The sequence below is a fragment of the Calliopsis andreniformis genome, chromosome 12, assembly GCF_051401765.1.
Source record: "Calliopsis andreniformis isolate RMS-2024a chromosome 12, iyCalAndr_principal, whole genome shotgun sequence".
In the NCBI taxonomy this organism is placed as follows: Eukaryota; Metazoa; Arthropoda; class Insecta; order Hymenoptera; family Andrenidae; genus Calliopsis; species Calliopsis andreniformis.
In genome coordinates this window covers 2,846,909-2,872,785 of record NC_135073.1, presented here as the reverse complement: position 1 = coordinate 2,872,785, position 25,877 = coordinate 2,846,909, and the positions used below count along the sequence as shown (strand labels likewise).

At 32.3% G+C, this 25,877-nt stretch overlaps 3 protein-coding genes across 5 annotated transcripts; 1 reads left to right on the top strand and 2 right to left on the bottom strand.

Moving 5' to 3' along the window:
• Window positions 1-974: 974 nt before the first annotated feature.
• Mesr4 (misexpression suppressor of ras 4) lies at window positions 975-6,765 on the bottom strand. Its single transcript, XM_076388630.1, has one exon. It carries the CDS (start codon window positions 6,763-6,765, stop codon window positions 1,357-1,359), a length of 5,409 nt encoding a protein of 1,802 aa, XP_076244745.1. The 3' UTR covers window positions 975-1,356.
• Window positions 6,766-9,907: 3,142 nt separating this feature from the next.
• Not3 (CCR4-associated factor Not3) lies at window positions 9,908-16,673 on the top strand. Of its 3 annotated transcripts, XM_076388627.1 has the most exons (10): window positions 9,908-10,282; window positions 11,213-11,445; window positions 11,524-11,679; window positions 11,763-11,942; window positions 12,044-12,331; window positions 12,466-12,721; window positions 12,796-13,062; window positions 13,135-13,403; window positions 13,505-13,714; window positions 13,805-16,673. In XM_076388627.1, exons 1-10 carry the CDS (start codon window positions 10,258-10,260, stop codon window positions 13,901-13,903), a joined length of 1,983 nt encoding a protein of 660 aa, XP_076244742.1. In that variant the 5' UTR covers window positions 9,908-10,257; the 3' UTR covers window positions 13,904-16,673. The 3 variants fall into 3 exon arrangements, with proteins under 3 accessions (XP_076244742.1, XP_076244740.1, XP_076244741.1); XM_076388625.1 differs by having other exon boundaries at window positions 12,796-13,403; XM_076388626.1 differs by having other exon boundaries at window positions 9,908-10,664; window positions 12,796-13,403.
• Window positions 16,674-16,683: 10 nt separating this feature from the next.
• Pths (probable ATP-dependent RNA helicase DDX47) lies at window positions 16,684-19,876 on the bottom strand. Its single transcript, XM_076388628.1, has 8 exons — window positions 19,714-19,876; window positions 19,227-19,320; window positions 18,979-19,143; window positions 18,732-18,898; window positions 18,414-18,650; window positions 18,114-18,337; window positions 16,957-17,218; window positions 16,684-16,882 (listed from the first exon to the last, which is right to left on the bottom strand). Exons 1-8 carry the CDS (start codon window positions 19,780-19,782, stop codon window positions 16,739-16,741), a joined length of 1,362 nt encoding a protein of 453 aa, XP_076244743.1. The 5' UTR covers window positions 19,783-19,876; the 3' UTR covers window positions 16,684-16,738.
• Window positions 19,877-25,877: the final 6,001 nt, after the last annotated feature.

Here is a 25,877-nt window from a genome sequence, read left to right as displayed (position 1 = left end):
TATAGACTTCTAATATTAATTATCATTAGAATGAAATTCCTATTGCTACATTTTTAAATATTTAACGTTGATTATGATACTTAAGTTATTGAAGATATTTAAAATTTTCAAAAACTTCTAATTTTGAATAGTATTTAAAGAGATCAAAAATTTTTCTTAAGAATTTTAAGTAACTAAAGTGTTTAACTTTATCACAATGTAGCAATATAAGTAGTAGTAATTGCAATTACTATGACAATCTGTTTGAGAATCTTAACATTTCTTAAAGTTTTAGAAAATATGAGAAACATAGAAGTTTTAGAACGTTAGAATAATAACTTTGAAAGGCATAAATAAATACATTAAAATACCGAAGTTCTTATTATTATATAATACAGTAACACAGACGATGATGAAGTGTTACAAAAGTTAATAAAATCCAAATTTCTTGTTTTCAGTTAGTGTCAATCAAATACATGAAAATAAATTGCAGTATTTCATAACACTTTGAAATTAATATAAATAGTATTGTCTTTCAAAATTAATGATAAAAGTTTAGAGACCATTTTTTAATTTTGAGCTATCAAAAAGAACTCTCTCTACAAGTTTATTTTTCTTCAGTTATGTGCGAGAAATACAGAAGTATATTTTATGATATTTTCTAAACTGCAATCTTGATATTGCACATAAAAGAGTATAGCACATATATTGTCTAACAAACAAGTGTCAAAATTGAGTCCATTATGTATAATTAAAAACACATAAGAATACGCAATAAAGTCAAAGAGTTCACAAATAAACATTTCTTTTTTCTTTGTCTTTTATTTTGAGAAAAATTAAATTAAAGGAAATGAACTACCTTTTCTAATTTATATTTGCTATGTTGAAGGTATGTATGATGTTGAAAGAAACACACTGTTAATCCTTTTTAGTAATTAAGACTGAAAAAAATGTTAAATATATCTTTTTGAACTTCACATTTCTTTAACTAAAACTTAATTTTGTTAAATTATTTTCATACGATTCTCAAACATTTTTATTCCAGTTTATTATAATATACTTTAATATTATTACTCCAAGCATTTTCAGTACCAATAAACTTCAATAGGTACGCAGTATAGTACATTTTACTACACTATATTTGTTTTTAAGGCTTTTAAGGAATTCATATCTTACAGAGTTTTAATACTTTCAAATCCTTTGAACTGATTAAATCACTAGGATTTTTAATATCCTTCAATAATTAAACAACACCTAAAGTAACCGAAATACACTTCACTAAATCACTGAAAAACTCATAAGTGGAAGACAATCAAATGACCATTCTCAAGTATGTCTAAAAAGCAAATTTTAACACGCAGATACCATCCGCTGTTATCAATCGTCAAAGTAGTCCTCGCTATTTTGCACAATACCATGTTTCTTTCTACAGTCTGGACAGTACCATTTGCCTTTTGGAGGCACCATGATACCAACACACTCAAAGTGAAACCACTCAATACGACAGTCTTCGCCATCACAGGCTATCATCTCTGACACCTCGTCATATGGGCACTGACAGTAGCAATACAAATTAACTGGCCGCTCAGGCATCTGTGCATTGGCTTCTGGCAGATGACTTTGCATCTGCTGATTAGCTTCCACTTCAGAGTCACTGGAGTCACTACTACTTTCAGCAGGTTCTTCAGACTCTGTTGCAGAGGCTGTAGCGATTCTCAAACACTCTGCTTGATTTTCCGCGGGCCTATATGTCATAGTTTTCCCACCAAAAGACAGTCTTGGAAGCAGCGGCTTAACACTTGGCACTGGTGTAAAAGGTGTCTCTACCTTTCTCCATTTCATTGCTGGCTGTTTCTCCACTTCCTCGTCACTAGAATCACCGTAAAATCGTTTTGGTACACGTTTTCGCTTTGACGATCGTTTATTTTCCGTCTCTGAGCCGCTACCACCAATACCCTGGTTTATTAATCCCATTGTTTGAGGTTCAATACCCGTATTTACGGTATGCATGTCGTTTGCTGAGATACCAGGCGTCGATGTCATATTTGGGTGGACCAACGCTGGCGATGAAGCCGTATAAACCGGATTCTTTTGATAAAAAGCTTTAGGAATGTTCAGTTTAATGGATTCTACAGCCCCTACTGCGTTACGTTGCTTTGCTCTCTCTCCTTTTTTCCGTTTCTTCGTTTTCACTTTCTTCTTCTGCTGTGGTTGATTCTCCGTGGTCCCAGGCATTGTGTCTGGTGAGGGAATCGCAGTGTCTGTATCCGTTAAACCATTGTTCAACGGCATCGTAGGCTCTGTCGCAGCAGGAGCAACTGCTGCCAAAAGCAACAGCTGGTTTCGCTTCTCTGCGAGTAGTTTATTCGCAAGTTGTTGTGGATGTTCATCGTAGAAGTCCTCATCTGTCTCCGTTTCTTCAGTTTCTAAGTCTGACTCTCTAAGAAGAAGCTGCGGTGGACAAACCGGTTCATTGTGAACAGTTGCTTCTCCATTCTCTACCTCTGCAGAAACCTTATTTTCAATATCAACAGTTCCAGCTTCTGCCTCTTGCGCAGTTTCTTTGTCCTTCTTTCGTTCCTTACGACTGGACTGTTTTTTTGGTGAACCTTCTGAAGTAGAACTGTCCGAGTCTGAACTACTACTTGAACTTGAAGAACTACCGGACGAAGAACTGCTGCAACTGCAATTTGTTCCACAAGAACAACTACTCGAATCACTATCGCTAGAAGAATCACTCGATGAAGTACTTGCGCTTCGCTTCTTCTTCTTTGGACTTTTCACTTTCTTTTTGTTCGGATCGTTTTCGTTGACATTTTGCGCTTTGTTACTATCAGATGGACTCCTTTGTGCCTTACTCGCATAATCTTGGTCCCCGTTAGAAGTTACCTCTTCTTTGTCATTCACTTTGGATTCTGACTCTTCGTTTTTCTCCTTGTCTGACCACACTACACAATAATCATGATCAGCCAATACTATACTTCTCAGGAATGCTACATCAGTCTCTGGTTCTTGTTCTTTTATCGCAAAATTGTTGGCCGATTCTTTCATCTCCAAACTAGCTGTGTACGTTTTAAAATTGTCCCAAATACCATCCATAATTTGTGCACCCTGTTCCTTTTCTTCTTCGTTCTGTTCAACTTCTACTATATTATTTGTGGTTGGCTCAGGAGAAGTAGACTTTGGTTGATCCATTAAATTTGCTGCACTCTCTTCAGTTGCTTTAGGTTTCTCAGTACCTTCAGACTCTTTAGTTTCAGGTTTCTCTTCTTCAGTATCCGTATCACTTTCAGAAGACAAGTTCAAAGGTGGTAAATCGTAAACATCCACAACTTTCTTCACTACTTCTTTGGGTTCTTTTATCGATTCGGAATTTAGGTTTGTAGTGCTATCAGTTGCAACCACTTTTTCTCTGTCTACTTTTTCTTCATGAACTACTGATTGTTGACTCACCACATCTGCCAGATTTGAGCTGATTGACGGTGGTTCTTTATGAGCGATTTCGTGTTTGGCCAATAATTTTCGAGAAATAAAGCGTTCAGTGCACTCATTACAAGCATAAGGTTGATCTCCAGAGTGTAACCTCTTATGTACTTTCAGAGCAACAGCTCGAGAAAAACTCGATCCACACTCCTCACAAACAAAAGCTGTAGGCGGTATACAAAAATGGTAAATGTGGGGCCACTTTTTTTGTAAACATTTTTTGCAAAGCACACTTTCCGTCCCGTGTTTCCAAAATAAATGTTTCGTGATATCCGGCTTGTTTCTATATGCAATTCCACATCTGTAGCATAAATGATGAAGTTTATGCTTCCAAACGTGATTAGAAAGACGTTGTTGATTTCCAGTAGATTCAAGGCAAACATCACATGCATGATGCCTTTTGCGCAAGTGTACCATTAATCTGAATGCAGATGGAAGGCTTGCCATAGGACAAAGACAACATCTGTACTTTACGTTGATGTTTGGCGAGTATGTGCCAGGGCATAAGTGGCAAAGTAATTCACTATAACTATAGAAAGTCGATTTACACATTATACAAATTAAGATTGTCTTTTGGTGCATTTTTCGATTATGCAAGTAAAGCTCCTTGTGTACAGCAGAATGAAATCTACAATGAAAGCACTCATATGTCCGTACATTTGGAACATTATAGGTACCATTTGTGCTACTATAAGAATCTAGATTGAAGTAGTGGTTTTCTAACTCATTGAGTGACTTTTTTACTCTAGTAATAAATTGTTCTGGTTGGATAATTATGGCAGGATGCTGAGGTTGAAATTTATGTTCCGCAAGCATGTGTAATCCTAATTGTTTACCATTGACTGCTATATGACGTGCGTGATTACAGTAAACGCACAAAGGACTGGCCACTTCTATACAACGTTTCAACAAGTCTTCTATTTCTATACTGTCTAAAGTTCCATCAACATTAAGGTCGATACAAGGAACATCTTCCCCAGCCAGAATAATTCCATCACTTGGCTGTATTTGGGGTTGTATAACATTATTTGGTTCACTATAATTTGTGTCTTCAATTTCTTCATTAACCTCCTGGTTTTCATTTGTACCTATACTAATTACTGCGTCCCCAGCATTTTCTTCGCTCTGATTTTGGTGTTGTTCAGTATCCATAATCAATTCGGTTCCAGTTTCTGGTGATCCTTTAATCTCATTAGTTTCTTCAACATCTTCAACTTCAGGGGTGCTGTCTACTACTGCTAATTTAAAACTATCAGAATCACTGTCACCATCATTCATTTGAAAACTGTTATTATTGTCCATTTCACCTTCAAAAACATTAGATTCCTTTTCATCTGTTGCCGAACTCTCTCCATTATTATTTTCCTCAGACTCTTTACTAACATTATGACTTTCGACATTGTCATTATTAGTTGAAACAGAAAACTGAGAATTTCTGTTAGTACATATTTTTATAACTAAACTTCTGTCAGAAGAAGCAGTAGCATTGAATGAAACAGAAGATTGCGATTCATTAGGTGTGTCGAGATTTTCTTTATTTTCACTTTTATAACTTTCTTCTTTAGTTTGTGTATCTGACACATGCAATTCGTGTTGAGGACTAAATAATGATCTAACAGGACTATGAATAGGACTTTCAGACGTGTGAGAATCAGAAACATCTTTTGTTTCCGATGCAGCTTCTTCTATTTTGTCATTAGTTACACTTTCTTCCATTGTTTCATGTATCAAATTAATTTCATTTGTTTTAATGTTGCTTTCTTCTGACGCATTCAATGTTTCTACATTAAGTTTGTCTGATTCTTCAGCATCAGATTCTTGTTTGTCAGACATATTTAATGGATTAACTGAATCCGCGTCTTGCTTCATACTGATGTTATCAGAATCCTCCTTATTATTTGTACAACGTGATACCTCCATAATGACTTCTGTTACACTATCATATGGCTTATTATGGCTAGTCATATCAGGTGAAGACTTTTCTTCAGAACTGTTTTCAGAAATTTCTCTTTCATTAGTCTCTTCTTTTTCTTCAGAAGAATCTTCAACATATTTTGAGACTTCCATTATTGTTTCTGAAACTGTATCTTTAACTGTATTAGAAATTTCATTTTGGGAACTTTCATCCCTGTTTATTTTATTATCAGGGAGTTGAGTTTCATTCAGAGATACAGTCTTGTTATTTGTCTTTTTTATACTAATTCCTTTTTGTTGACTTGAAACACCATCTTCTATATGTTTAGACCTATTATTTTTTAATGGTTTTCTTGAAATTGCTTTATTTCCAACATTCGCTGCTCTATCCAGCATATGTGTTGGTAATGTACCAATTGGTGTAGTAGATGGTAAAGCAGAACTTACTTCTTTATCTGTTTCAATAGCTAAACTGCATGTACTCGCATGTGAACCTGTTTGCCTACATAATGTGCATATAGATGCAGTGGTGTCTTGTTTAGATGCTGGTGAGCAAAAGTGATTATAAAAATTATCAGTTTCTGAAAAAACTTTTTCACAAGTACAACAAACTAAATAACATGATCCTTTGAAAGCACCATAAAAATCTTCAACTGATGTAAATGCCATTTCTGGAACACTATGTTTCTTTGTTAGATGATACGACAGCCTTTCTGCTTGCCCAAACATTCCAAGACAAAACAAGCATATATGACGCTTGTGTATATCTCTCATATGTAAAAATAAATTCCAATTTTCAAAATAGGTACCACATGCTGCACATAAATAAACTTTTCTTGTAATTTTAAAATTGGGAGAATGTGATATTGTAGATGATTCCGACGTGCTCGGCATTGGCGTCATTGTGGAATTACAAGTACACAAATTTTGCTTTAACATGGAACACGAATTTGACGATGAATCACACTTTGAACACTTATTCTTTGATGAAGGTTGAAGACCCAAGTACTGTGCATATTCTGTAATCTTGCCTCGCTTAACATCTGTCCGTTTTTCTTTGTTATTCTTCAGTGCATTAGCATGTGACGATTGTTGCTCCTGTACTGCATTTTTGGATGTATTTGTTTGAGTTTCTTGGGCCTGTGCCAAAATACGTTTTTTGAAACCTTTAAAAACAATTTTCGATCCTGTACTATTATTTTTACTAGGCGAATCTTTAGTTCCAATTGAATTATATCTTAATAACTGCTTCTCCTCCTCAATTACATCAGTATACGTGTTGTCAATTATAGGTTTCAATGAATTCTCCAGGGAAGAATCTTTAAATTGTTGTTCTCCCAACATGTTCCACATATCCACAACTTTACTTTCACCATCTTCATCTTCCATAATAGCACTACTTTGCTGCAGCAGTATTATCTGTAACATACAAAAAAAGAAAGAAATTAATATAAAGATACGACAGAAAACATATTTATTTACCTTAATTTACTTATTAAAAAATCTTTTAAACAATACAAGAAAACTATAAATGTTATAAATATTATACATTAATGAAATGTTTCATTAAATATTTAAATATTTTTATGATTCTATGTCCAAATCAACATAGAATTAAGAAACATTAAGAAACAGAAGTAGTAAGTTATTCCATAAAAATGAGTTATACATGGTATTATACTCAATGTATGTAGAAAGCCACCTGTTACACATAGTACATCTCTTTTAACAATTTTATTATAATAAAATCAACAAATCAACATTTCAAATTATGTTGTGTATAACACTTCATCCAATACATTAGAATTCTAAAGAAGTAAACACTTTATTTCGTCAAAATCTATAATCCAAAAACTAGCTGTACACCATGTACATTTGGTCTTTAACTGGCCAAAGAAAATCTTTGTGTTTAAACTACATTCAATAAAGTAACAAACATTTAATATAATACCTCTGAAAAGTGTTATTACAAAACTGAGCACATGGTATGACATGCAAGAAGCCCTTCGCTGTGACCATCGTTCCACAATGATTCAGCCCCAAAGTTCCCACAAAAAACAGATTTCTACGATGAAATTACCGTCACAACTAAATAAACAACAGCGTACACGGGGTCAGAACTCCGTGAGTAACGAGTTTTAGTAAGAGTAGTGCTGTAAGCTTTTGTTGCACAGAAGAATGATCCCAGTGTGAGGAGGGTAGCGTACCTTCCGGCAAACTCCGGCTCAAACGAATCGTTTGGATTTACGAATGAGCGTGTGCGGCTCGTGAACGATAAACGACACGATCAAGACGCTGTTGAAACGTTATAAATTGGAGCACCTTAAGCAATTCGTCGCGATCCGCGCCGAAAAGGTTAGTAAAATGGCGTCATATCAATGAGCACGGCTCCGTCCGTGCTTCCAACACATCCCCAGTGATGCCACCTTTCGTCGTGTTCCACCATAGCCCGCTGTGGTAGAGGTTAGACCAAAGCCATCGAGAGAAAATGATTTTCTGATATTTGATTCCTTGGACTATCGGTATGGGTTTGCGCGTCTTCCTTAGTAAGCGTGATCCGATTTGAGCGCGAACGCGCTATTGCCTGGTCCACGGCTATTTTGCGAAAACGCGAAACACGAAGCGACGGCATCTCTCGTGGACGTACTCATATACGCCCAGCGTAGCTTGTGATACCCCCACTCTATTTCAACCTGACCCAACCATTCGGAGCGTCGAACTTCGGTTAATGGAACTCTTCACTCGTCTCGTAAATTATTGAAAAATGTCAACAATGCTGTAAAGAATTTTTATCCTATAGTTTGAAAAATATAATAGTGCGGAACAAGCTCTCTTTCTAATTATATTTTTTCGTTGGAATATTTCTCCAAAGTGACTACTTTGTTTCGTGTTTCATTAAGTAAACATACGTATGGATACATCAAATTTTACGTATTTTTATTCATTAGTGGTAATGCGTGCTTTTAATGATATAACAATTTAATGCAATCTTTAATTATTCGTATAATGTATAGTAAATGTATGTGCTCTGGTTAAATTCATAGAAATATATTGATTCGTCAAATAAACTTGTGCTTATATATTTTTTGTGTGTTCTAAAAAATCACGAAATAATGATCCCGATAGAATTTTTTAAAATTTATCTTGTATTATATTATTAAATATCGGCTTTTCTTAAAATACTAAAGGACTATTTAAATATATTTAATAAATTTGAATTAATAAATGTCATTCTTTTATCGGTTTTTTGTTTGTGGGTTTATTTATAACCTCCACATCGAAAGTTTGTCTAATGCTTATTTAACAACTAAAATTATTTCTATGTCATTTTATAAGATTATTATTGTAATGAGTAACAGTAATAGATAAATAAATGAAAGGTGTTTAAGAAATAAATTAATACTAACAATTTATACATGTGTGTGTATGTATGACACAATTACATATAAAACTTTGTTTGATAAAGCATGTTATTTGTCACTTTATTTAAAAATAAAATAATTTTTTAGTCTATTTAATCTTCATCGAAGTTCACTAACGTATTCATTTCTCTATGATTAAACATAAACATTAATACGTATACATTCATTTATTCATTTCTTATGTGATAATATTTTCATTTTCCTTATAGAAATTATATGAATTTCTTTCTTTATCTTCAATTCTTTATTCCTATGCAATATAATTACCTTAATTATTAGTGAAATATATGTTTTTTACAATCTAGAGTCTAGACAATATAAATAAAAAGGTTAGATAATCAATTAAGACTAAAAAATTATGCAAAGAAGAATACAACTAGTTTTTTTCAGATGATGTAATTACTATATTTACAATAAATGTAAATGTACTTAAATACTAAAAATATTTGTTATCCATTTAAATCGATTGAAAACTAATTTGAAAACTTTTCATTACGACATTAGAGTTACTACGTAAATAATTCACAAAGTTTCATTGGGATAATTTAATAATTATTAGAAGACCCGATTTTCTTGATTGAAATTACAATACGAAATTCATTTAAACATTTAAAACTATCGAAAGAATGTAATATTTTAGTCAGTTTCTTTCATTTTTTAATAGGTCATATGTTTTTAAATACATAATAGAAAAAGTCAATAGAATGTAAACATTTGGCAGAGTCAATTATATAACCTATATAGCCGGCTCTGCCAAGCTTGTGCAGCTTACTTTGCATTTATATGAACTTCAATTAATTCACATTTCTATGTTTTATGCTAATTATGAAATTGGCTTAGTATTAATTTTAAGTATTTTTAACATTTTAAAACGTGAAATTATATAAACTCAAAAGAATGGATTGCATCCTCTTTTCTGCTTAAAAATAATTCGCAAACAATTTTCCATTAAAATCCTTGTATTTGTAAAATGCATCATACACATGTATAGAAATTTGAAAAGAACATTCTCGTCGTAATCGTTGAGAATGCATCAAAAGGTCCAGTCAAGTTTCGATTGGTTTATGAACACGAATGCATTAAGTATGTGCGTTAGGTAGAATGTGTGAATGCGCCAATGCATAATACATCATCTCATTTATTTAGTATTTCATATATATCATTTGTTGATGCTATCACTTTTTGTGTATTTTTACGTGCTGTCGATTCATAACCGAGCGTATCGTATTACATCATCACGGTTAAGGAATTGACGGATAAAATAGACCGAGTATCAACGCAGCTCATTCACGGACGGTCGGACGTTGTCATTTGAAAACGGAAGCCATCTTGTGGCTGAGCCTCCCATATTATACAGGGAATAATAGTTCAACGACTATTTGTCCCGTAAAATTGTACCGTACATTTTCCATTACGTCTAGACTATGCATGAATTATTATATTACATGTTTACATAGCCATGGCTGCGACGAGAAAGTTGCAAGGTGAGGAGAAAATGTTTCCAGCATGTTTACATTTTAGAAATTTTGTTATGGCCCAGCACCACTACAACTTTCCCTCCGATCTTGCATCGCGTTCTGCAGTTCTCGGCTCGTTTAAACGCTCATATTTGCAACTAGTAGCAGCCTATTTTTAATCCGCGTTACCTACTTGCATGCAGATTTCTGTGCCTGACAGTTGGTACAGGTTGCCAGGGTATGATAGACTGAAATCTTTTACTCAGTTATATACATGTTTTTTTCACATAAATTCATTCTTTCTTATACACATTGTACTCACAATAGTCTAATGCTGCTTCTTTATGTCAGCATAACCTTGCAAGCAACTCTTTGTTTCGCTTGTACAACACATACATAATGGTGCGAGGTACAGCACATGTAAAGCTTTTAACATAAGCTGCTTAGACATAGGGTGATGTATTTATAAGAATTTGTAGATTGTTATTGGTTTTACTTTCCTATATTAGAATTTTTTGAAGAAGTTTATAATTGAAAAATAAAGATTTCTCACTGTCACTTATAATGTTTTATTGCACCCAATACTTTTTCACTTAAAGTAATCGTAGCATTTAAGTGTTATGATACAAACTGATGTTTAAAGTAGTCGGATACATTTTCTTAGATATGTCATTTGAGGTGAATAATTAATCTATGTAGCATTATCGGGACTGGTTTATTTACTTCTTGTTTAATCGAAAACATATTTCATTCGAAACTTATTGTTAAGTAATTGAATTGTTTTTATTTAAATTTATAAATTTACATGCTGGGATATTGATAAAATCAAAATTACTTTTTACATTATTATTCCTGAGATGTACGATTAATTCTTAATGTAAATATAAACACATATTATGTTGTATATGTCTATACTTTGTGTAATTGTATTGGTTGATTATGTTTTTTAAATTTTAGGTGAAATAGATCGGTGCCTTAAAAAAGTAACGGAGGGTGTAGAAACGTTTGAAGACATTTGGCAGAAGGTTCACAATGCTACGAACAGCAATCAGAAGGAGAAATATGAAGCAGACCTTAAGAAGGAAATCAAAAAACTCCAGAGGTTACGTGATCAGATCAAAACTTGGCTTGCATCTGGTGAGATTAAGGATAAAACTACACTTCTTGAGTATAGGAAGTTAATTGAAACTGTAAGTATAGTTTAATTTAAAAGAGGAAATTAAAATTAGCAATGTTATTTTACAATTTATCTAACATATTTTCATCAGCAAATGGAAAGGTTTAAAGTTGTGGAAAGGGAAACAAAAACAAAAGCTTATTCGAAAGAAGGTTTAGGAGCAGCTCAAAAACTTGATCCAGCTCAAAAAGAAAGAGAAGAAGTTAGTAATTGGCTTGCGAATTCCATAGATGCTTTAAATCTTCAGGTATGGAATAGAAGATTGTATTTAATCAGCTATCTTTTTTTTTTATATCAAGTAAAATGTACTGATAATTGGTTTTGGTGTAGCTGGATACGTTTGAATCCGAGATAGAATCATTACTCGCAGGAAAGAAAAAAAGGTTAGATAAAGATAAACAGGATAGGATGGATGAGTTAAAAGGAAAACTCGATAAGCACCGTTATCATATTCGTAAATTGGAAACCTTGTTACGCATGTTGGACAATATGTCTGTTGAAGTTAATACTGTAAGTATGTCAAAAAAGTCAGTGAGTACTAACTGATTTCTCTAGATTATAATTTAAAAATTTTAATGTTATTTTATTTTCATTTTACATTTACTTTACAGATTAAGAGGATAAAGGATGACGTAGAGTATTATATTGAATCTTCACAAGATCCTGATTTTGAGGAGAATGAATATATTTATGATGATATTATTGGTCTCGATGAAGTAGAATTATCTGGAGTTGGTATTCCCTCGTCAGCAACGACGGATAGTAATAATAGCAATGAAACTGGGGGAACACCAACTTCAACTAATTCTGGTACTTCACCCATACCATCACCTCCATTAAGTTCTACCATGCACAACCATTCAAGTGATAGTTCAACAGATAATGACAAAAAAACAAAGGTATGTATATCATTTTCTATTCATTCAATGTACCTTTCCGGTAGGTATCGGAATATAGTACTCATGTGTATTATTTGGGACGAAACGGATTAATAACGAATGACAGTAATTTTTATTAAATATTTCGATTTCAGCCTGTGAAACCTACAGCAGTCAGGCCACTATTAAATTCACAGGCGAGCATTCCAACCACGGGAAGCACTGCCACCATAAAATCGAATTTATTGTCGAGCAGCACTCCAAGCAAGACCATTCCCATGACACCTAGCCATAGCTCGCCTAGTTCTACGAGTAATCACATTGCTACAACTAATGCAGGCAACTTCGCTACAGTAGCTGCCTCGCATAGTAATTCACAAGCCATCCATTCTACCTCTAGTAAAACATCTTGTAAGTATACTACATATCAACTATTTAATAAGTATTTCAGTATATTTTATATAATTTGTGTCTTAAATTTACAGCTCATAGCAGTGAAAATGATTTATTATCATCTTCGTCCACGCCCATTCTTATTTCGAATGTGTCAAAACCGATCTCACAACAGCACAATAACCCGGTACCCATACAGGCGACTCACGTGTTACATAATCAACAAAACCAGAACCACAACAGTGAGAGCGAAATGACGACGCCGATCCCGCCATCATCGTCACCTCAGTCGTCAGTTAGCAGTAGGTCTTCACCTCTGCCTGCAAATTCCTGCTCGCCAGCGCCATCCACTGCCAATGGTCTCATCCCTAAGCTTCCTGATGGCATGTCCTCTTTGAAATCTATAGCCCAACAAGTAATTGTCCGAGCAGGTCTGGAAATACCGCCGTCCGAGTCGAACAGAAACATCTTTGATAGTTCTAAAGCGAACAATAATAACAATAACGCCACCACGGGAGCGCATATTCCCCCTTTGCTTGGTGTCGCGCCACTCGGACCGGTGCCTCTCCAGAAAGAACATCAGCTACAATTCCAGATGATGGAGGCTGCTTACTATCACATGCCTCATCCGTCAGATTCTGAGCGTTTGCGATCGTATTTACCAAGAAATCTGTGTCCAACACCTCCTTATTATCAACAGGTACCATTGTATCATCCTTCTTCAACTAATTATGTGTTACAAATATTAATAACACGATTATTTTCTTTCGTGTCCTTATTCATACGTGTTTTACTTATCAGGTCCAACTTCCTCACTCTGATACTGTGGAGTTCTTCCAACGTCTTTCTACTGAAACGTTATTCTTCATATTTTATTATATGGAGGGTTCGAAAGGTCAATACCTGGCTGCAAAAGCTCTGAAAAAACAAAGTTGGAGGTTTCATACCAAGTATATGATGTGGTTTCAAAGGCACGAGGAACCAAAAGTAATCAACGAGGAATATGAACAGGTCAGTTACATAAAATCTATATTTCGTACTAGAAAATGAATGATACAAGTCTGGTATGAAACTGAAGTTTACTGTGTAAAATTATTGTAGGGGACTTACATTTATTTTGATTATGAAAAATGGGGGCAAAGGAAAAAAGAAGGCTTTACTTTCGAGTACAAGTACTTAGAGGACAGAGATCTGAATTAACAGTCCTGTCGTGGAGTCTCCGAAATATGCACTATTTCTGTACCGGTATTATCAAAAAGAAAAAAAAGAAAGAAAATCGAAAAGACAGATTTTATTTTTTACGATTCTATATTTTCACAAAATATAATTTTATTTATTGGTAAAGACTATCTCAGTAAAAAAGTGAACATGAAAAGAAAAAGAAGAAAGAAAAGTTCGTGCATATAGCAGGCAATGAAGGTACTTCATTATATTTCACTGTTGCGACGATAATATTCTCTTCTCTGTATATTCCTTTTTGAGAACAAAAAGAAAACAGAACATATGAATCATGCAATTGAAAACATCAAAAAGATGCAACTTTATTGAAAAAAAATAATGGAGTAAATTAATCGGGGACACAGTAAATTCTATCTATAAAAAAAAAAAAGAAAGAAAGAATAAAGATACGAAAGGCACCAAAGACACACTTTTAACATTTTAGTGTGTGGTGTGTGATACAAGAGGAAGAAATTATACTCGCTGGCGACTGACTCTGTAATACCAGTACAAACATGCGTGCGGCCCATCTGCCGTTCGGCGGTAAGGTGGAGGGCGCTCATGCTATGGTATGTCTTAATGTTAGATTATAAGTAGCCTTTTTGTATAAAGTATATTGAGGTATAAAAACTCTTAAATTGAATTACTGTACAGAATGTGTAGAAATAGTGAATAATAATATTATGGAATATATTTTATTTCTCATTTAAATGAAACCTAAGTTGTTTCAATTTTTGTCACATCTGGCACATCTTTGACACTACCTTGAATTCTAAACATTCCATCCATTATTAGATTTTTCTGCCCTTAAGATCAGCTCACCCGTCAAACGTATTTTGACGATTTAAAAGTCAACAAACACATTCGTTAATATATTTAATGGTAGCATACGTAGCATACGGTAAGCTACTGTTTCTGCTGGTCACGTGTATTGTCAATTTTAAAGTATTGATTTTGTTTCTTTTTTCCGGTAATCCTTGCGCGCAACGTATTGTGTTCGTCGGCTGACGACTCGTGATAATCACTGTTCATATGTATTTATGAATTACTGAGAGATCGAGAGGGAGAGGGAGAGAATGAATGAGTGAGTGAGAGATACAGGGCTATATTGTACGAACTTATTTATTATAAATTGTCGGTACTACCGAAGGAGGAAAATGTCTCTAACAAAAGAAACAAAAAAAGAAACATTTTCAGTAGTTTGATATATGTACATACATGTATATTTCTTTAGCTTGATCTCCAATGTTTCTTGTTGAAACGTTAAAAGGCAGTATCGGCGTTTGGAATAAATAATTTCAGACAAGACAGTCTTCGCTTCAGAGGACTGAAGTGGTTGCTTGCACGCGTGTGCTGTTCGCCATTACAAAAGCCTTCGACAACAAGATTAGAAATAGAGAAAAGGAAGATAGAAATTAGAAAGACATTTCTCTTATGGTCAAGTTAGCATTAGGATGAAGATCCATTTTACTGAACGAATGAATAGATGTATTTCTAAACAGATACTCTTGTTACAAACGAAGTCGCGATCGCTGTCTTTGCTTAACAGTACCTAGCTCTATGGTCTTCTTTCAATTTATTTTATAGTAACTAATTGTTTGCTGGATCTTAATACACATTTTAAATTTAGTTCTCAATATGCTGTGCAAAGATTTCTTCATATGATTATTAGAATCATCCACTAAAATGACCCTTCAGTACGTTAACGTATATCGAAGGTGTCACGCTTATTAATAGTACATTAATGGAGATTAGGTCAATAAGACTTACAGAATTACAATAAACCAAGGATTTTTCACTTTATGCAGCACTACATTATTCTCCAGTGCACACTTTATGAGATCCATTTTGCTATCCCTGGTGTATGAGAAGAGATGCAACTGTTTAACATAATAACGCAAAAATGGAAGAAATAAAGATTTGTTGCCACTTTATGTGGATAAATAACATTATAGCTTTTAGAGATTGCATTATAGTCACAATGTTAGTACGGAATAGTATTGTTCCCAAGTATTTTGTACTATGAAAATATATACAATGCTGACCCATCATTTTCTATAGAGGTTTGAAGAGAAATTTTAAAACATTTTACAACAGTACGCCGTGTATGACAACTTTGCATTTGTTACAATGTTTTGCTGTTGTTTCAATGTATTACATGCTTCTAATCTTTATCTTGCATTATTTAACGAACACAAAGTTCTACTTTGTATTTCATGTAGAAATATATAAGTAGAAAACTAAATCGGTTGTGTAGATTGACGAATTCTGCTTTTCGGTGCTTCATTAATATTATCTAACATTGTTGCGAACGATAAATAATAACAGTTAGACGATTGTGACCTTTATTACGTATTGTATATTTTTCTTGTTTAAGAAGCGACGTTCGTTGTGTGCAAAGACTTGAAACAGACCAGTATAACATAACAGTGATTATTTCAATCTGACGAAATTTATTTTACTTTACAGCTTTTAAAGGTAAACCATTCATTCTTCTTTTGAGTAGGTATGTTATCATACAATCGATTTAATTAGTTACGTAATGAAAAATTAATTGATTAATTCATTGCAGAAATTCATTCTAGTTATTCTGTTAAATGTTCAAAAATTGAAAAAAAGGAATGAAATATGGTTTTGTAAATGAAAAAGTTAATTGAAAACCGTAATATAGACTTAAATATAAATGAGTTTGGATGAGCACGCGTATGAGGGTATGGTGGTTTGATTTATAAATAAAACAAATGAAAATAATAACAAATGTCTCGTGTTTCATTATTTATTAAGAGGTAACAAACATTTCATAAGGCAATGCATTTTTTAACCCTTTCTCCCCTTTCCTTTGTATTTTCCTTTTATTCTTTTTCTGACTCCAACGGATTGTTCTGTATCATCGTCTTCATTGTCATCTTGATGTTTCTTTCGTTTACCCATTTTTTTACTTTCTTCAATGTCTTTCATTTCCTGAAGCAATATATCAGTGTTTTTAATTTCGCTCATATTAATGCTTGTTTTAAATAAACGGAAATCAGATTTACCATTTTTACAATACGTTGCGCTTCAGCTACTCTTTCTTGAAGAACCATAACATCCTCCTCTTCTGTAGAATATAACGGTAGTTGTTTCGATATTAGCTGTTCTATTCTCTGATAAAGCTCCACGTCGTATTGTGTTACAAATGTAATAGCACGACCAGAACGGCCTGCTCGAGCAGTACGACCAACTCTGTGAATATAATCTTTGCTATGTGTTGGTATGTCAAAATTTATTACAATATCTACATGAGGGATATCAAGGCCCCTGTAAAGACAAATAAAAGTATTACGAAATTAAAACCACAGAGTTTTCTAGTATTAATTTGAAAATATTTTGTTTCACAATTACAGTTGTTTTTCAAAAGCAGATACACCATACAGAATTTTTGGAAACAGGTACTAGAAGTTTTAAGAGGTGTTTCTGTATGTCGAAATAAAACAAAAATGAAGAATGATTATGATTGCGTTTAAGATTTCTTTTCCGTATTATGAATTGTTGAAAGAATACCTTACATTCCTTTACAAGTATTAATTACTACAAATATAAATGACTAATTATTATAATGTTTAAAAATAATTATGAGATGCTGAAAACTGTGTAAGTATCATTTAAAATTGTTACCAAACTATTGATTTAATACAAAAGAATGGTATAGAATAAATTTATAATTCATAAAAGGCGAGACAAAAATATTCGTTTTTTATTATAAAGATAGTGTCGAAGGAAATTTATGATTTGTAGTACATAGTCGCCTAGGTACCTTGCGCCTCCTCAACTTCTCGTTAAAGTGCGCCAAACTATAATCAAACTGGAATCGCTATATCTTGCCATCAACTGTACATAGATAAATTATACTATGCGGTTATGGTACTTTCGCAACTGACAATGAGCCTGATATGGTTAATGTGCGTTATCTATAGAATACGATCGCGCATTGGGTGCATTTTTGTCGATCTTTTAACAAGTAATAACTGGGAAATGAAGTATTAAACGCAACTTCATTTTCCATTTTCGTCTTATTTTGATACGTAGAATCTTTCCTTAAAATTTTTGATAGCTGTTATTAAACAGTCTGTATTTGAATCATGTTTATTATTGTTATAATTAAGAGAAACAATTAGCTGGTATATTTCCAATAAGGTATTCTATATACATTTACCTGCTCGCAACGTCCGTAGAAATGAGAATAGATCGATTTTTCGCCTTAAATTTAGTAAGAGAAGCTATTCTTTTATTTTGTGACATTTGTCCATGTAATGGAACTGCAGTGAAGCCCAAATTTCGTAAAAGAAGAGCAGTCCTGACTGTATTATTACAAGTTGCACAGAATATCATAAAGCTATTACCTGCTAGTTCGTTTAAAATATGTACTAGATATACGTCCTATAATGTAATAATTATTTATAAATGAATTTTAAAGAAAGGAATAAGTATTAGTTAAATAGTACATTATTTATACCTTGAACTTGACTGGTATGAATATGTAGTATTGTTGTAATTTTTCAACTGTCTGATACTTTGTTGAAACTTCTACTTTAACTGGATTTTGTAAAGATGCTCGTTGTAACTTTTGCACCTTTTTAGTCATTGTTGCAGAAAATAGCAACGTTCTCCTTTCTTTAGGAATTACTCTTAAAATTTTATCGACTTCAACTTCAAAATCCATATTCAGAATTCGATCTGCTTCGTCCATGACCTTTTGCAGAAAACAAAAATTATATCTAAAAATGTGTGATAATGTACAAGTTGCAAACAATACAAAATTGTTAGTAGGTACCAAAAATTTTAAAGAACGCAAGTTAAAGCCCTTAGTATTTTCCAAGTGATCAACCAGTCTTCCCGGTGTTGCAATTAATATGTGTGGTTTCTTTGCTAATACTAATGCTTGGGACATCATATCCATTCCACCTACTATTACAGCACATTTTACCCCAATACTTGATCCTAAAGTATAATAAAATTATAAGAAATAACAGAAACAAACCAAGAATACAGAAAGAGGACAATATTATGCAAATGATTACCTAGTGCTTCAAACTGTTCAGATATTTGAAATGCTAATTCTCTGGTAGGTGTTAAAATTAAAGCAAAATACCTTTGAGGATTCTCTAATAATGCTTGCAATATAGGAAGGGCAAAAGCAGCTGTTTTACCAGAACCTGTTTCAGCCAATCCTATTATATCCTTACCTACAAAATAATTTATTTTAAAAGGTACATGTACCAATATATTTTAATAATTTCATATTTTCAAAATATGTATCTGCATTTACCCTGTAATGCTAATGGAATAGCTTCACATTGAATTTTCGTAGGTGCCTTCCACTTTAAATCCTCACATGCTTTACATAATGTATCTACGATTCCCTACATATATAATACATAATTATTTACAATACGTTATGATTATAATTGTTGCTGAATGTACTCAATTTTATAGTTCCTTTTATTAAACATTTTTAATTTTAAATACATTCTATTACCCTTATTTGTAATATGTAATATGTATTACTTTCATTCATAAACTTTTGTTAAGAATTTTCATGACACATCTTATAACATAACCTATTATAACTTAACCTTCAATATTTTTATTTCATAACTGTATTTCTTTAATAAAATAGTAAAAAACCAATATTCAATTATATTACTGGATTGCACATTCATTTCCAACATCATTGTATAAAAATTTAAGAAAATTATGAAATAATCATTATATTTAGGTTATATTTATAAACGTGAAGGAGCTTCTAAGCTTACCAGATCTTTCCAGGTAACTTCGTTAGTATCTTCTTCATTCAATTGTTCCATTGAATTACTTTCTTCCATTATTCAATTATGAATATGTACATGTAATTTTATAATTTTCCTAACTTTTTTATCATATGGCAACCACGAACTATAATCTATTACTCTTGGCACAGACGCGATATACAGGGTGTTCTAGATATAAACCGAGAAATTTAGCAAGATGCTGTTAAGCTATTTAACTTTTGTTAATAATTATTCATTTAAAACAATGTCTATATTTCTATGAAATTGCATTAAAACAATGGATTTTTAAGTGCGTAAGGGCGTCTAGAAAGACGGAAGAGGAGTCACTGTCATGATAGCCTTTCTACGAGTCGCCATTATTGGTCTCACATGGTTCTGAACTTCTGAACTCTAGAAGCTAGTTAAAATATTAACAATGATTAAAACGTTATATGTACTTTTAGCCCTTTACGACTGAATGTCGCTATGTGGCGATATATACTATTGGTTTTCCATGCTACTGTCGATAAATTTCTCCTTAAACATTAACATTTCTCGTGGACTTATCGTGTTATTCGCTTGTTTCTCACGGACTTGTTAAGTTATTTCCATGTTTTAAAAACATGCTTTATCTTGGGATCTATTAAGAATTCTTCGCTTTCTTAATAATAATAATAATAATTCTTCGCTGTTTTTCTTTCTAATGTCTAAAATTGTACTTCGATACTTTAGTTCTCGGTTAAAATGCAAAGTCAATTTTCTCGTAAACGAGCGAAGAATCCTCTATCATAAGTTTCCTACAACATCATAAACATGGCAACACCATGTAGGGGAAATGATGGCAGCTACTATGCAGTGATTCACCTTCCGTTTTTTTAGAAATCCCCTTGCACCTAAAAGTTCACCTCACACACCGTCCTTTTAGTCCATGGAGGGACTTTTGTGTGAAAGTACTAGGAAATTTTATGTTGAAATTGTAGTTCCTTCTGCTTTCTGCGACCGTGTGTTACTATACATGGTTTTAATGGTTTTAAGGGGGTTTTCAGGGGTTCTGTACTTTGTTGAGTGCATTCTTAATGTACAATATATTTTTGATTAATAATATGAGGGTAGTCTGCGAAGAGAACTTTCTTAAAAGTAATACTACTTCATATTACTTCCTGAATTTCTGTTTGGTTGATTTTGCTTTAATTTAGTAAAAGATAAAAATGTCATAATTTTGTAAGGTCTAGAATATTTATATTTATGCAGTACATTTAAAACAAAGTAGAATGGGTATTGCATATTCCTATCTTTTTCTCTATTTAGAAAACCCTATAAAATTGTGTTTGTAAGAATACTTTTCATTTTCATTAATATGAATAGAAATACTCATTGGATGTAATTAATGATAGAAATATTGTTTTGAATACCATACCAAAGATTATCGAAACCAATTTAATTGATAAATTATTGTTTTTACTGTAGAGGGTGATTAACAACAGGTATCAAAACAAAAGTCAAGAATGACTTGAGACCTCGTATGAGAGATATTTATTGTTGAGAAAACACCTAAAATTCACGTGAAGTGTGTCTGATTTGAGATTTATTCTAGTGACTTCGCTATGTCTGACTTGGCTAATGCACATCGATAGTAGATAAATTTGACACGTTTCCACAACAGTTACTAACTCTGAAAAGAAGTTTTAAACACAATTTCGTCATTCTTGATTTTCATCTTATTTTATCATGTAGAATCAACCCTTAAAATTTCTGACACCTGTCGCTGAATACCCTATATTCTTAAAGAAGACTTCTTAACAAAGTAGCTCTGAAGAATTAAACAAATATATATTGTTCTTTTTTTACAAACGTATAGGTAAACTTTTTTCCAAATAATAGTTATTATTTATATTTCAGGTCGCCAGTTCGTGATTGGAATTTGATGATGCTTATAAACTGCTTTTTTGCGTGTATTCATAGGGATTAATAATTCTCTGGAGTAAACTCAATTCCTAAAATACACTGTATAAGCCTACTATTTCGTTAGCAATACATAATTGATGTAATTAAATAATAAATACATAAATTAATTTAAAAAATGTGTTTTAAAATAGCTTCAAATATTTTATCCATCTAAAATAATAAATATTCTAAATTCAGTTTATCGAACATAAAATTTTGAAGTACTTTTAAAATATACTTTCGAACAACTATAATGGACTAATTGTAAATCTCTTTGAACTTGTTATCGAATCTGACCTTACTGCCACTCTTTTTCATCCTCTCTTTCTATCTTTCCCTCTTTCCTTGACGTCATTCTGCATAGCTCGAAATGAATAGGTGTTACGTACACAAACACTCGTGTCGCAACGTTGTAGCATCAGGAAGGAAGGAGGGAAGGTACGAAGGAAGAGGAAGAAAAAAGATGACAGAGAGGATGACGAAGGGGAGAAAGGAGAGGAAGAGGAAGCAGTTTGGCGGCAGTAGAAGATGGAAAACACGAAGAAAGGGAAGGGTGATTTGGACGGGTAACGGTTGAGCTGTGGCTACTATATTGTCGCTAAGAAACGAAAATAGCTACGGTTAGGCCCAGAGCGTCGTGGAAAGGAGGTGGCTAAGCAAGAATTAAAGTACAAGAAGAAGGTGGGACAAGAAAAGCCAAAACGAAACGAACGAGGGTGGTGCTGCCGCTGAAATCTGGAATGAAATTAGTCTCCGGCAACGGGCATTACATAACAGTCACTTACATGCGTTTCAAAACAGTCGCTGCTTTTCCTCCTGGAAGTCGGTAATGGTCGTCCCATTTTGACTCTTAACATTACTTAGAACTATTAAAGCATTTGAAATAACTATTTGGTACCGACCATTTATTCTATTCGGTTTACTACTGAAGAATTTTATGTTTGAATTTGATTGAAATACAAAATCTAAATAGAGTTCATTTTTTGGAGTCATGGATACAAGTAATTGTGCATTGAAAAGCATTGAAAATCTTGAACATTTTGAAGATTTGAAAGATTGTGAAGATTTTTAAGAATTTTGAAGATTTAAAAAATTCTAACTACAACATTGATCTTGTAAATAATTTATCCTTTGCTTGAATAAGTCATTGTCTTATGTTGTGCTATTACCTTTATTACTTTAATTATTTTATAATTAATAAATTAAATAACTATAAAAGAATACTCTAACTAATTAAATAATTATAAAAAAATAAATGAAATAACTATAAGGAAATACTTGACTCATTTGGATATAGAAGAAATTTACAAGTAATTGGAATATTTTCATGAAATGTCATTAATTAGCATATTATATAAGTACAAATAAAAAATTCTTTTTAGTATTGAAAAGCTAAAAGCGGTGACGATAAATATTTGACCATAATAATAACAAGAATAATGATAATAATAAACAAACATTTTCAATTAAATAAACTTAAGAGTAATTTGTGTTCTAAAAACTTAATTTTTTATGTATCTTAAAATAATAACTATCAAGTATAGATAAATAAAGTGCTTCAGACATTTTTGTTACAAATCGTTAGCAGTAAATATTTCTATCTGTATCGCTCTTTCGAAAATTTTCAGTGTACCTATCCCGTATCGTATACATATAGTTTAGAGCAAATTACCAATTCATACATGTGGCCCCTTGTCACCAAAGCCAGCAAGGAGCATTTGGCACCGGTAATACCGGAAGTAAGTAGTTGTAGGATAATTCTAATATTCCACGTGAGTTGACGGGTCAAGTTTCGTTATATTTAGAAGGCAGTTGATCCGGGAATCTTTATGAAAATGATAATTTGGTTACCTTTTAAATTTAAAGTACTACAATTATTAACGAAGAATTGATTTGAAAAGATTTAAAGGGTAATGGAGAATCAAGAAACATAAAAGAAGTAGTAAATTAAGAAGTAGGTAATTTCTTCTTAATGTCAGAGTATAGAACCGTAGATATTGTATAGTAGAGTTTTTACTAACTGAACCTCGATTATTTGTAATTCTTGTTAGTCAGGGTTACGAATATTCAGTGTGCTGACAACAAGAGTACAGTAGAACATCGATTGTGACCTAAACAATTATTTAACAGAAGTGTAACGAAAATAACACAATTGGCCGTCAAATTTTGCTTCAAGTTTGATTTCGTGGTACTTTGAATATAATTGAGGTCTTCCTGTATTTAAATATATATTTTTGTACAATAGTTTTACATCTATAGATGTCAGCGCTAAGAGCTATACATACACGTAGAACGACAAATAAACTTAATTTTTTTTTATGATAAGTGCTCCATAAATATTATTCAATGAGTTGATAAAATGATTCGATTTATATTCAAATTCATTTCAATTTAAAAAAAAAATTTAATAAATAAAGGGTTGAATTTTGGTATTCTATGACATTATAAAATGCTCCATTAACAAAAATTAAAATTTATTTCAATAATAAAAGTTTTGTTCCTTGTATTATTGAGTTAATGAATATAATATAATTGTATTATATAACAACTATATTTGATAGCAATAATACAGTTATGTTAGACAGTTACGTCTAAGATGACTCATTTTTACTCTGTTGAAAGAGAAATTTGTTTCCTGGGTTAACGAAAATGATACTGATTGTCACATCTTGTGTGATATTATTTACTTTGAGTACCTTTTTCGAAGTTTGTTTCAATCTAAGTTTTTATATTTATATATAAATGTATTTAATACATTTATTAATTTCATCTACATATATGTATATGTATATGTATAAATTACATTTCAAAAATTGCTTCAATGATGTAAAAGAGTAGATACTTGTAGGAGCTTCCGATAATTATTAATTTATTCGTTTATCCTTTAATAGCTAATTATTTAGTATTAAATTAATTTATATATTTCATTTTCAAATTAAGCTTAAAACACATAGTCTACGAAAAGTCGCAAGGTCAGAGATTAGTGAGATTTAGATACATGTACATGAATGGAGTAATGAAGTTATATAGAATATGTACATCCATGAAATGTATTATGTAATTCAGAAAACGGAATGGAAGAATATTATATAGAACTAGTTGTTCAGTTCGTTGTGTAAAATTGCCACTATACTTACAATGTGTGATGTCAACAGACTTCTAAATGTGCCAAATGGCTCAGACATAATTTGGCTCCGTTAAGAATGTGCATTATTACTCTTGGTATGTAGATAAATAAAATGAATGTCATCTGCAGTCGAACGGAGACTGTATTTTAGAATTATTCATTGCTAGTGGGCAATGACTATGTATTGGCGCCAATATCACAGATTTTGAAATGTAGGGTCATAGAAACTGTACGAGTATAGCTTATTGTTCCCTTCTCAGGTTGCTTTCTTTTTAACGTGGAATGTTAAAGAAGTTACGCAAAAATTTAAGGTACAAATAAAATAGAGAATTATTCAAGGCGATCGATTTTTCTTTAATCACATAAAAGAATATTAAAGAAACATCGAGAATATTAAAGAAAATAATTTTGTTTGAAATATAACATAATCATCGAGTGATTTTTAAGACAAACAAATAAAGTGAGTACATATACGTATATGTATACATATACACATATATCTTATATAACTTGCATCGAGGTAAATCTTAAGCTACATAGATTATATAATAATAATTAAAGATATTATGTTTCATTAAAAAATCCTTTGGATAAGAAGTTACAAATAATTGTAATTTTTAAACTCAGGTACAAAAGTTGTGATTAATTTATAAACTACATGTATTGTTATGATAATCAGGTTTATCAGATAATTACAGAGATGATAAGAAAATACTAAATTACGGTGTAAATTTCAGAAACTTATTCTGAACTTTCGACTTACTTGATTACCCATATAAAGTGTTAAATGACAAGTGTCAGAAACTTTAAGGGATGTTTATGTATGCTGAAATATGACGAAAATGAACATAGATAAAATTGCGTTAGGGCTTCGTTTTTGAGTCATTAATTGTTGATAAAGTACCTAAAATACACTAAAAACGTATCTGACTTGAGATTTATGCTACTGATTTCGCCATACTTGATCTAACTAATGCATGGTGGTCTCACGTCAGACACGTCAGAAACTCTGAAAACAATTTCGACATTCTGGATTTTCATCTCATTTTAATAGGTGGAATCACTTTTTAAACTGACACCTCGTGTCGAACATCCTGTG

Coding starts and splice junctions, on each gene's coding strand:
- Pths (XM_076388628.1), bottom strand. CDS start 19,782: ATGGAAGAAAGTAATTCAATGGAACAATTGAATGAAGAAGATACTAAC. Junction 17,219..18,113: donor TCTACGGACGTTGCGAGCAG/GTAAATGTATAT, acceptor TTGTCTTTACAG/GGGCCTTGATATCCCTCATG. Junction 16,883..16,956: donor CGCAACGTATTGTAAAAATG/GTAAATCTGATT, acceptor ATATTGCTTCAG/GAAATGAAAGACATTGAAGA.
- Mesr4 (XM_076388630.1), bottom strand. CDS start 6,765: ATGGAAGATGAAGATGGTGAAAGTAAAGTTGTGGATATGTGGAACATG.
- Not3 (XM_076388625.1), top strand. CDS start 10,258: ATGGCTGCGACGAGAAAGTTGCAAG. Junction 11,446..11,523: donor ATAGGAAGTTAATTGAAACT/GTAAGTATAGTT, acceptor TATTTTCATCAG/CAAATGGAAAGGTTTAAAGT. Junction 11,943..12,043: donor TGTCTGTTGAAGTTAATACT/GTAAGTATGTCA, acceptor TTTACTTTACAG/ATTAAGAGGATAAAGGATGA.